We start from the raw sequence: 13,097 nt of genomic DNA, 5'->3' as shown, positions 1-13,097 counted from the left end.
ACATTGCATTTTCTTTCTTTTTCCAAAGACCTTAGAAAAGACTCAGCAAAGAAAAGAATGCACACTGTGGCAGACAGCATAAAGTCACCTCCTCCCAGAAGATATCTGTGTCCTAAACCCCAGAACCAGAGAATATCTACCTTACACAGTAGGGTGGGTTGAATTGTAGCCCCCAAAAAATATATGGCCAACTCCAAACCCCCAGCACCTGTGAATGTGATCTCATTTAGAAAAAGGGTATTTGCAGATGCAATTTCAACGATTGCAAGAAGAGACCATTCTGAATTAGATGGCCCCTAAATCCAATGACAGGTACCCTTATAAGAAAAGAGGATCATACAGAGACACAGGGGTGAGACCATGCAACCACAGATGCAGAGATTACAGTGATGCTGCCACAAGCCAAAGAACACCCAGGGCCACCAGAAGCTGGAAGAGGCAAGAAACGATTCTCCTCTAGAGCCTTTGGAGGGACTGGAGTCCTGCTGACACTTTGATTTCAGATTTCTGGCCCCCAGAACTGTGAAAGGACAAATTTCTACTGGTTTAAGCCATCAGGTTTGTGGTAACAGTTCTAGGAAACTAATGCCTGTGTCAAAAGGACATCACAGATGTCATTAAGTTAAGGATCTTGACATGGGTTATCTTCTAGCCCCCAAAGTAATCACAAGGGTCCTTGTAAGAGGGAGGCAGCAGGGTCAGAGTCAGAGAAGGCAATGTGATGATGGAATTAGCAATGTGGGGAAGAGAGAGACAGTGTTGGAGATGCTATGCTGCTGGCTTTGAAAATTGAGGAAGGGTTTCACAGCTTCACAGCCAAGAAATACACGTGGCCTCTAGAAGTTGGAAAAGGCAAAGAAACAGATTCTTCTCTAGAGCTTCCAGAAGGAATGCAGCCCTACTGACCTATTTTAGACTTCTGACCTCCAGAACTGTAAGATATATGTTGTTCCAGGTGATACGGATTAAAAAATGAAAATACATCTTTTGCAAATTCAAAAAAAGTCCACTATCAATTGATTCCCTAATGGGAAAATCATGGGAACAAAATTTGGCTACTAGCTCATAGAAACACCAGTGTGCCACTCCCCACCCCAATACACACACACACACATACACACACACACACACACATGCATGCGTGCATACACACAATGCCCTACATAACCTTCAAGAATGACAATTTTAGATGTACAGAGGTTGAGGTCATAGGATCTGGTGCGGACCTCCCGGGTGGGAACTCTGACCCCTGTATCCACTAGAACTTGAGCTAGAGCACCTTTCTAGGTGCCATTCCTCATGTATACACTTTGAATAGTAGGATTACCTGTCTTAAAAGCTTGTTGTGAAGATGAAATGGGTCAACACTTCTAGGGCTCTTATTATAATGGTACCTGGTACTTAATAAATGCTCAAAAAATGTTACCTATTCATACTCATTAGCTGTAGTAAGCTCCTACGGATAGCAGTCATATGCATTACACCTTTATATCTCCCAAAGCTGTTTACATATTGCCCTCCACAAGTGGATGATTAGGAAGTATTGTGAAGTCCCATGAGAACAGAAGACGGTTTGGATCACAGGATCAGGTCCAAGTATTTACCCGATGCCAAATCCCTTTGACTACAGCGAACCTTCTGCCTCTTTGAAGATTTTCAGTAACAGATAATTCACCGGCAATGTTCCAATGAAGACGCAACAGCCATTTGTGCGTCGTATCTTGTTCCATCTCTGGGAAGCTCTAGCATTCATTCATTCATTCACATATTCAACAGATATTTACTGTGTTCCAGATACTGTGCTTAGGACTGGGAAAAGAATAGTTAGTAAAATAGACATAATCATAGATATTGTGGACCTTACAATCAAGTAGCAGTGAACATTCACGGATGTGAATGTGGATGTTGTGTTAGGCCATTCTTGCATTGCTATAAAGAAATCCCTGAGGCTGGATAATTTAGATAGAAAAGTGGTTTAACTGGCTCACAGTACCCTCATCTGCTTCTGGCGAGCACCTCAGGAAGCTTACAATCATGGCAGAAGGCAAAGGGAGAGCAGGTGGCCCACATGGTCAGAGAGGGAGTGAGGAGGTGCCACACACTTTTAAACAACCAGGTCTCATGTGAACTCACTCATCACCAAGGGCACAGCACTAAGCCATTCATGAGGGATCCGCACCTATGACCCAAACACCACCCACCAGGCCCCACCTCCACCACTGGGGATTACATCTCAACATGAGATTTGGAGGCTGATATGGTTTGGATCTGTGTCCCTACCAAATTTCATGTTGAATTGTAATCCCTAATGTTGGAGGTGGGGCCTGGTGGAAGGTGATTGGATCATGGGGGCAGATTTCTCATGAATGATTCAGCACCATCCCACTTGGTACTGTCCTCACGATAGGTAGTGAGTGATTCTCGTGAGATCTGGCCATTTAAAAGTGTGTGGCACCTTCCTCTGCCCTGCTTGCTCCCGCTCCTGCCATGTAAGATGTGTCTGCTCCTCCTTCACCTTCTGATATGGCTGTAAGTTCCCTAAGGCCTCCCCAGAAGCTGCGCAGATCAGAACCATGCTTCCTGTATAGCTTGTGAAGCGAGAGCCAATTAAATCTCTTTTCTTTATAAATTACCCAGTCTCAGGTATTTCTTTATAGCAATGTGAGAACAAAATAATACAGAGGCCCAAATATCTAAATATAGCTTGGAGACAAATATCTAAACAATATTTTGGATATTTCAATATATCAATACATATTATATCTGTACCCATTCACCTGCATATTTATATCCACATGTTAGCATATATATATAAATATGCAGGTGAATGGGTATAGATATAATATGTATTGATATATTACAGGTCAAGCACTATGTGACTTTTTCTAGATATACATTCTTATTTAATCATCCTCTAAACTCAGCATTGGGCTTTTTATCACACATAGATTTAACAATTCAATTACAAATATACAGAATAACTTAAGATTACCATCTGACAAGATTTCCACCAGAAGACATAAAAGAAGAGAAGAGAATGAGCGGGAAATTTATCTTCAAATGCGCCCAAATGTTACTCATCTAGACTTCCCCCAAAACTCCCTTTAAAACCTTGCCCTTGACTGCTCCTGAAAATGTGCCTTAGCTCAAATGCCAGGAAAACATTTTTTTAAAAAATCAACTGTCTTTTGTATTTCTAAAAACCCAGGTGTAGAGGGGTGTGGTGGCTCATGCCTGTAACCTCAGCACTTTGGGAGGCTGAGGCAGGCGGATCACTTGAGTCCAGTAGTTGGAGACCAGCCTGGGCAATACGGAAAAACTCTGTCTCTATAAAAAATACAAAAATTAGCCTGGTGTGGCAGTGGGAGCCTGTAGTCCCAGCTCCTTGGGAGGCTGAGGTGGGAGGATCACTTGAGCCTGGGAGGTCAAGGCTGCAGTGAGCTGAGATCATGCCACTGCACTCCAGCCTGGATGACCCAGCGAGACTGGGTCAAGGATTAGGGATTAGTTTGATTATTGTTAGTTCTGCCATTTACTGTGACTTTAGAACAAATCTCTAGAAAAGTGCGTTTCCACTGTATCATTATCATCCCCATTTTATAGATAAGGAAACTAGGCTCAGAGATGGTAAGTAATTTGCCCAAGGTCAAACAGTGAAGAAGGTGGAGTCAGGATCTTTACCAACATCACATATCTGGAAGCTCAGCCAAAGAACTCACTACCTCTGCAGTCTTTTTCTTTATATTGAGCTAAAAATGGTACCTTTCAACTTCCATTCTTGGAATATAAAAAGCACAAAGCTACTCCATCTTCCACATGATGGCCCTTGAAAGACTTACAAAAAGCTGTCATGTCTCCCTCTCCACCTCATCCCTGAGCCTTTTCTACTCATCAATACGCTTAACACTCACACTTTCTTCAATCATTTCTCCTGTGATTTGATTTCAAGAGTCCTCGGCCTCTCAGACACTTTTTGGCAGAGCACAACCCAATTTTTTATTGTTCTTCTTATGGCCTAGAAAGATACAGAATTCTCCATCAGAGTGAGAGAGTGAAGTCCATCATTTGTTGCTTATTTGTTTTTAGAGACTGGAGTACAAAAAATGTCTCACCTTCCTCTGAAATCCACTATCAAAAACTAGGAGCACAAGTGTGACAAGAAATGACAAATATCCTTCAGCCTCCATGTGAAAGACAAAAGGGAGTGGTGGAGACTACAGTGCACCGGAGGGCACAGGTGTTATGCAGAGGAGCATCCTCTCTTCAACTCCAGACGAGGTTCACAGGAAATCATGGGGACCCAGGACCACCTGGTCCTGTGATTTTTCATAAGAAACTGTAAATCCAGATTTCTGTGTGAACTTGCCGATTTTTACATGGGGGCAACAAATTAAGTAAGAATTTTTAAACTATGCAGACCCTCCCCGCACCCCCCACACATTTCTGTGTCAGATCTGGTCTGCAGACTGCCTGCCTGTGACCTCTGCTCTGAGTCACACACCCATTCATGCTAATGAAAATCAACCTGTAGCAGCCTTATCAAACAGTTGACTCACTGGATCCCAATACTGATAAAAATGCTAAGGCTTCTTGTGTGTGCACGCACGCACACACACACACACACACACACAATCCTCTACTTTTTTTTTTTAACCTAAAAATACAGCAGTCTCCCAGTCTCCTCCCATCCATGGGTAATATATTCTAACACCCCCAGTGGATGCCCGAAACCACAGATGGAACTGAATCAGACTGTCATCCATCAGAACAAGTTTCTGTTCGTGTCTTCCACCTAAATTTAATGTCTTTTCATATCTTAATGAAGAATTTATCACACACTGTGGCCTTAACTTTTGCAGTTTGAGATGCGACAGCAAAATGTTTTTTCCTTCATCACAATTTCATAGACAAAAGATTCGCTCTGACTGTAGATCTTAGTAACTCTAGCATATGATTTTTTTCTTTCCTTATTAAGTCAAGAACTCTCACCTTTTCACTTAAAAGAAGCACTTTATTGTTGGCCTAGCCGAATTGCCAGCATCACTACTCTTATACTTTGGGGTCATTTGTAAATAACGTAAGGGCAACTTGAACACAAACACTGTGATACCATGACAGTCTATTTGATCACCCAGGCAGTTACTAAATGACTCAGAGGTGGGTGGTGTCTACAGCATGGATATGCCAGACAAAGTCATGAGTTACAACCCAGGTGGGATGGAGCAGGAAGACTCAAGATTTCTTCACGATACTCAGAACAGTGCACAATTTAAAACATGAATTGCTTCTTTCTGAAAATTCTCGTTTAACATTTTTGGACTGTGGTTGACCACAGTTAAATGAAACCACAGAAAGTGAAACCACAGATGAGGAAGGACTACTATAGTTGTCAACTTGAAATTTTACATTTGTCTCTTTTAATCTTGCCAGATTAGGCCAAGGTTCCAGCTTTTCAAAATCATGTATGTCCTCTGATTCTGTCCCCCAAAAGTCATACAATCACAGGCCAAACAAGTTCATTTGTTAGGATATTAACATAATTTACATCTTTCTAAATTCACGTTTTTCCCTTATCTAACTCATGGTTCCAAGGCACAAAGATCTTTGAGGGGCCCTGCAAGATTCTCCCTAAAAATCATTCAGTGTTTTCTGTACTCTGAAGTATGACTGTGTGACAACTCCGCAGACTGAGAGGATCTCTCCAAAGGGTGCTAATGAATGTGCCATGTATTTTAGGATGTCCCTGGGATGACACCAAGGTCATAGCTCTGTGGACAACTCCATTCAACTTGGAGTTACAGTAAAATTTACTACAAACACTGAAGCCATAGTGAATGCATCACAGCCATTTAATTAAATCCCCTCAATTGACACAAGCCCCCAAATTTGCAACAGTCCTGGAATCCCCTAAAAAAGTGTGAATACAGCCCTGAGCCTGCGATCTGCAGGTTTCACTTTGTTCCTCTGAAGACTGGGAAATCATCTGTTAGAAGAACCCCCATCCTCCTGAGGCTATATAGGTGACAGGTGAGCAAAAAAGCATCATCTTCCAAAACAACGTCTATGAGGATGAGCAGAGGATACTTTTAGTACATTCGTGTGGAGTGGAGAAAACCAAGTATATGACAATAATGGGATCTGTGAACTTGGACCTGTCCCTCTACAGCAGAGCTCTTCAGGGAAAGAGAAGGAGGATTCCACCCCATGGGGCTTCATAGCAGGCTCTTAGGTCAGAACAAAAGGTTTAGGAATCTACAGACTGAATCATTTGTTTGAGCCCATTATAACATAAGCATACAGATACCATCTCTTATCAGCGTCTCCTTTCTAGAATGACATGGGAATAATAAAAATAGTGTAAAACTTGCACATTGTCAATAGCAACCAACAGCAGTTCATCATCCATATTTTTCATTGGTGCAGATAATCTTCTGTGACTTGGTTCAGCTCTTTCCAAACTCTGAATATTTAAGGCCATATATTTAATCAAACCTGCCTATGGAATACAAGGACCACCAGGAACCCCAGGCAGGGCTGTGTGTGCAGGTTTTAAGACAGTCCACCTTCCATCTCTAAGGACAATGAGCATTCCAAGTCCAGGAAAGAGTCTGTGCCAAACTTGAGTTTCCTAGGAATTAATTTCTTTGTTAATTAGACCTCACGAATACATCAGTCTTTTTTTCTGAAACTGTCTCTGGCTTAAGACACAGCGTCCTGTAGGTCACAACAAGAAGAAATCAACCCCTCCCAGACCATTTCTACCACAGGGAAACCCCTAAAAGTTTTCCTGTCTACCACGAAGTTCTCAATACCGAGACCAAGTTTCATGTAACCTCTAAACAAGAGCTGATAGAATGTGAGGAAGGGCAGAACTCTGAGTTACTGTATTTTTCTCAAATAGCTGAATAGATTGGACTTAGGGGCTCTCTTAACAATTTAAAGGAAGAAGGATCAATCATTCTAAAAATTCAAATCCTTTCTCCCTGAGGTCTCTGCTGCAAAAGCAATGGCAACCAATGTGCTAAGAAAAAATAGGTAGAAATACTAAATTTGGTGGTTCAAAAAGGCCCCTTCAGAGAGCATGAAAAAAATATTGTCTGGTTCCTAGCAGAATTTGGAATCAGAATCATAGCTAATTTGAGTGAAGAATCTAGCAGAAATGTCCCATTTCCTAAACTGTATCCCACTGGTTATATTCAAATTAAGTTAGGTGGCACATGGGTGAACTTATTTTTATTTTAATAGTTATTTATTTTAATGCATATTAAAAAATGTAATACACCAAGCTCATGGACTTCATTGTCTTACAATGAAGCTAAATTAGTTTTTAAGTTTGAAAAAGTAATGCATTTATTAGCACCACACTCTAACCCACTGAGCTAACTGGCCACCCCAAAGAAGCAAGGCATTTAAAGAAAATATATTGAGTAAATAATATTATTAGGCACAGTGAGTTTGCAAAAAATGAGAAAGTCTTATTTGGATTGCTAAAGTTAGGAAAATATTGTCTTATGAGGAAAGATAGAGGGAAGAATGGGGAGACAAGAAAGGGGAGGAGAATAAATTCTTTCTGCTGGAGATTAAGGGTCAGGGATTCCCCTTTCCAGGGAGAGGGAAGCAGCATCATCTGCTGCAGCTGATTCCAGGGAGTCTCTGTGGTCAGCTGTTTCCTCCTTCATGAGGTCTTTCCAGCTCTTTAGAGCATGGGATGCTCAGTCAGAACAAGACCTTGGAGACAAAAGAAGGGGCGACAAAATGCTCTGAGCACTTAGGACAGCTGTAGATAAATCCCCCCTTACCTTAATGACGTCTTCATCGGCAGACTTGCATTCCACAGACTCAGACACATCGACCACAGAACCATCCTCCTGGACCCCCACGACTTTGACAGGAACCGAAACAGGCTTTCCGGTGAGAATGGCGGTGTTCAAAACCTCAGTGTCCTAAACAGGAGAGGAGAAGGCTGAGATCAGCAAACGCGCACACTACAGGGGCGAGCAGGAGAGGGGTGTCCATCAAGCTCCCTACTGCCTGCATTCTCGTTCTGCAATTTAGACAGTTGTCTGAAGGGACAAAGCCACAAAGCTCACACAAAATGGAAGGTCCCAAACAATCGAACAGTGTTTCATCCCAGACTGAGATAATCAAACCTGATGGTTGGTTGGAATGTCTTCCCAGTCCCCAGGCGCAGGGTCATTCTCCCTCTCCCTGACCTCCACTCCCTCTCCCTTACTCCATCACCGCCACTCTCCGTCTCACAGACTCACACATAGCACACGAGTTCCTTTCAGTATTTTTCAAATCTTGGCTCAAGGATCATTTGGGAAGTGACTGCCTATATTCTGGGCTTATTAACATAGTGAACATACACTTCATTGTGATTTCAAATTAGGAAAGACAACAGCAGAAACAACAGAAGAGCACGAGTCGAACATTACAAACCTCTGCACACCCAAGCTGACCGCCACACCCCACCTCCCCGACACCTCCAGAATCTCCAGAGATCTCCCTCCAAACCCCGGTATTTTTAAAATGCTGACATGTGTGTTTCTCACTTCCTCTGTTGACTGATCCCCTCAGACTTCTATAGGTTCTAATATATGTTCATAATTTATCTCAGTCTGTCAAATATTTGCCATCCCCATTGCCAACTTCCCTACTCAAGCCATCTTCTCTCAACTGGACAACCACAATGCCCTCCCCAGCTGGTTTCCCTGTGTCCATTCTCTTTACAACAAAGATTATCTTTTTGTTTCAATATAATGCAGATTATTTCTTTCCTAGATTATAACTCTTTGAAAGTGTCCTGCTATTCTTAAGATAAAATCCAAACTCATGGACATGGACTGATCTGACCTTCTCACCTTTTACTCTCTCTCTCCTGCTCCTGTCTTTCTGTGCCTCACCACAGTTGAGCCCATTTACATCCCATCAACAGCATCTACCACAGGGTACTTCCCCTGTGCCTGGGTTCTCTGATCTGAAAAATGGGGATAATAAAAACAGCTCCCGTATGGGAACCTTATGAAAATTTAATAAATCAATCAATGTACAAAGCCTAGAACAGAACTGGTACATAATGGGCAACAAGCACGCAATAAATCCAGCTGTTACAGTAAGTTCTCTACAGTATTTGCTCCATGAGTGAATTAAAGAACCACTGAGTAGATTCACAAGGGGACTGTGGCAGAGATGCCACTTCGCACTTGCCTGAAGAGAAAGAGAGTCAACCAGAGAAGATGGTAGACACCTGGGCAACACAGCCCAGCAATGAGAGCTCACCAAACATTCCACAATTGGCCTCACTAGAATGATCCAACCAGATAATTATTTCAGTGTCTCCCAGACTGTATCAATGAGATCCTTATTTCACTATTGCTTTCACAGTTGGAGTCCCTAACCTTAGCTCAGGCACTAAGTGGATTCTAAGTCAGCCCCGCACTCTCTATTCCAAACTTGATTGTGAAGGCTTAATAGAGTAAGAGATGGAGTCAACCTTTAATAATAATAATGATAATTGCTAAAACTTAGCTATAATGTATGGAACAGGCAATGTTCTATGTGTTTTACATGTCATTACATCCTCATTCAGTTTTCTCAACTCTCCCAAGGTAGTTACGGATATTATTCCCATTTTATAGATGATTTATTTTTCATTGATATTAAACCTGCAAATAATAGCTACTTGTTAACAGAAAACATCAACTTTGTAATGAATACTTAAAAACAATAACAACCCAATCTAAGAAATGTGAAAAATTACGTTTGTTTTTTACATGTGTCCCCTCTTCTGGATGAAATTTTAAAGAGATAAATCCAAAAGAACAGAACTATACTCCATGCTCCTGAGCACTCCCCTCTGCCCAGGGAGCTTAATTCTGTGCACACTTACATGTATTTATATTAAAGCACATAGGACTGGAAGCACTGTGGAAGTTGAGATGAGAACTCACCTAGGTGGGGTAATGATATGGAAGTGGGAGTAATCTCATGAATACAAGGAACAGAGATTATATCATAGTCCCAGAACAAACTGCTAAGTTCAACTCAATCATGCAGCTGAAAAAAAAAATCAATACAGGTATTTTTTGTGTGTGGTGGGCAGGCATTGATTTTGTCTAATGAGCATCCCTCCTTCCTTCCTCTTTAGTGACAATGTTTCATTTTTTTTCTCTCTGTATCACCCAACTCCTGCCATCAGTGAATGTGGCCTGGGTGGCGCTGACCCCAGAACACACAGTCAGGCTTCGCAGAAGAGCACATGACCAAAATACAGTCAATCTAGGTATTCTAGCCCTTGGCCCACAAAGACAGATTCAAGTGAAGCCCAAACAAAGAAAATCAGACAAGAGTAGGAGCTAGAAATATTCCTGGGAAAGATTTCTAGGTTCCTGAATCCAACTATACCTGAAGTCTGTTATCTTTGGAAATTTAGGTATACCAAATTAACTGTTTTACTAAAGTTAGTTTGAGTTGGGTTGTCAGTTGCAACTAAAATTCTTAACACATGAGGACAGGTAACAGGCTAGACACTAGGGAAAGAGAAAAGGTTAAACATCAATCTCTACCTTGTAGAAGCTCACAGCCTTCAAAGAAGACATTACAATATATTTCCCAAACTGAGTTTCAAGAAAGGTGACTTTAATTTTTATAATAAATCATAACTGATGCAAACTTATGATTCTATTACACATAACTTTGCAACCATGTTTCCTCCTTCAGCTTTTTCATGGGTAGCTCAGATTTTTGTACCTTTTTTATCCTGTTTCCATCAACAGTCTCTCAAAAATCCCAAAGGCAATTCCTACCTACCTAGGAATGAGAAAGCAATTTAGCATGGTAAATATTACATTGAAATTGTCCCCGATTCCAGAGATGCTAAAAATTCCTAACCTATCAAAAAACCAAGTATTTTGTTCTCCTCCTATTTGTGTGAGTTCTAGGTTTCATGCTTTGAAGCATATTTATAGTACTTTATGACTATGTTTTTCCATTAATGTTGCATGTTAGGGTGATGTCAGTGAAAATGGCAGAGTCAAAACATCAGAAAATTCCCTTCTCCATAAAAGCAATGAGGAAACTGTCAAACAGTGTCAAGACCAACATTTTTTTTTTTTTATTATACTTTAGGGTTTTAGGGTACATGTGCACAATGTGCAGGTTTGTTACATATGTATCCATGTGCCATGTTGATTTCCTGCACCCATTAACTCGTCATTTAGCATTAGGTGTATCTCCTAATGCTGTCCCTCCCCCCTCCCCCCACCCCACAACAGTCCCCGGAGCGTGATGTTCCCCTTCCTGTGTCCATGAGTTCTCATTGTTCAATTCCCACCTATGAGTGAGAACATGCGGTGTTTGGTTTTTTGTCCTTGCGATAGTTTACTGAGAATGATGTTTTCCAGTTTCATCCATGTCCCTACAAAGGACACGAACTCATCATTTTTTATGGCTGCATAGTATTCCATGGTGTATATGTGCCACATTTTCTTAATCCAGTCTATCGTTGTTGGACATTTGGGTTGGTTCCAACTCTTTGCTATTGTGAATAGTGCCGCAATAAACATACGTGTGCATGTGTCTTTATAGCAGCATGATTTATAGTCCTTTGGGTATATACCCAGTAATGGGATGGCTGGGTCAAATGGTATTTCTAGTTCGAGATCCCTGAGGAATCGCCACACTGACTTCCACAATGGTTGAACTAGTTTACAGTCCCACCAACAGTGTAAAAGTGTTCCTACTTCTCCACATCCTCTCCAGCACCTGTTGTTTCCTGATTTTTTAATGATGGCCATTCTAACTGGTGTGAGATGATATCTCACTGTGGTTTTGATTTGCATTTCTCTGATGGCCAGTGATGAGGAGCATTTCTTCATGTGTTTTTTGGCTGCATAAATGTCTTCTTTTGAGAAGTGTCTGTTCATGTCCTTTGCCCACTTTTTGATGGGGTTGTTTGTTGTTTTCTTGTAAATTTGTTTGAGTTCATTGTAGATTCTGGATATTAGCCCTTTGTCAGATGAGTAGGTTGCAAAAATTTTCTCCCATTGTGTAGGTTGCCTGTTCACTCTGATGATAGTTTCTTTTGCTGTGCAGAAGCTCTTTAGTTTAATGAGATCCCATTTGTCGATTTTGGCTTTTGTTGCCATTGCTTTTGGTGTTTTAGACATGAAGTCCTTGCCCACGCCTACGTCCTGAATGGTATTGCCTAGGTTTTCTTGTACGATTTTAATGGTTTTAGGTCTAACATATAAGTCTTTAATCCATCTTGAATTAATTTTTGTATAAGGTGTAAGGAAGGGATCCAGTTGCAGCTTTCTACATATGGCTAGCCAGTTTTCCCAGCACCATTTATTAAATAGGGAATCCTTTCCCCATTTCTTGTTTTTGTCAGGTTTGTCAAAGATCAGATAGTTGTAGCTATGCGGCATCATTTCTGAGGGCTCTGTTCTGTTCCATTGATCTATGTCTCTCTTGTGGTACCAGTACCATGCTGTTTTGGTTACTGTAGCCTTGTAGTATAGTTTAAAGTCAGGTAGCGTGATGCCTCCAGCTTTGTTCTTTTGGCTTAGGATTGACTTGGCGATGCGGGCTCTTTTTTGGTTCCATATGAACTTGAAAGTAGTTTTTTCCAATTCTGTGAAGAAAGTCATTGGTAGCTTGATGGGGATGGCATTGAATCTATAAATTACCTTGGGCAGTATGGCCATTTTCAAGATATTGATTCTTCCAACCCATGAGCATGGAATGTTCTTCCATTTGTTTGTATCCTCTTTTATTTCATTGAGCAGTGGTTTGTAGTTCTCCTTGAAGAGGTCCTTCACATCCCTTGTAAGTTGGATTCGTAGGTATTTTATTCTCTTTGAAGCAATTGTGAATGGGAGTTCACTCATGATTTGGCTCTCTGTTTGTCTGTTATTGGTGTACAAGAATGCTTGCGATTTTTGTACATTAATTTTGTATCCTGAGACTTTGCTGAAGTTGCTAATCAGCTTAAGGAGATTTTGGGCTGAGACAATGGGGTTTTCTAGATATACAATCATGTCATCTGCAAACAGGGACAATTTGACTTCCTCTTTTCCTAATTGAATACCCTT

General features: G+C 41.2%; 1 protein-coding gene across 4 annotated transcripts in view; it reads right to left on the bottom strand.

The window, feature by feature from the left end:
• TMEM132B (transmembrane protein 132B) overlaps positions 1–13,097 on the bottom strand; it is a 529,452-nt gene that overhangs the window by 78,491 nt on the left and 437,864 nt on the right. For all 4 annotated transcript variants that reach the window (XM_055239058.2, XM_055239060.2, XM_055239062.2 and 1 more), the window contains one exon: positions 7,800–7,943. In XM_055239058.2, coding sequence (XP_055095033.1) covers positions 7,800–7,943 — 144 coding nt within the window. The remainder of the gene's footprint in view (positions 1–7,799; positions 7,944–13,097) is intronic.

Source organism: Symphalangus syndactylus, chromosome 13 (assembly GCF_028878055.3).
Source record: "Symphalangus syndactylus isolate Jambi chromosome 13, NHGRI_mSymSyn1-v2.1_pri, whole genome shotgun sequence".
In the NCBI taxonomy this organism is placed as follows: Eukaryota; Metazoa; Chordata; class Mammalia; order Primates; family Hylobatidae; genus Symphalangus; species Symphalangus syndactylus.
The sequence above is the reverse complement of the archived record's forward strand: the minus strand, read 5'-3'. Positions and strand labels throughout refer to the sequence as shown.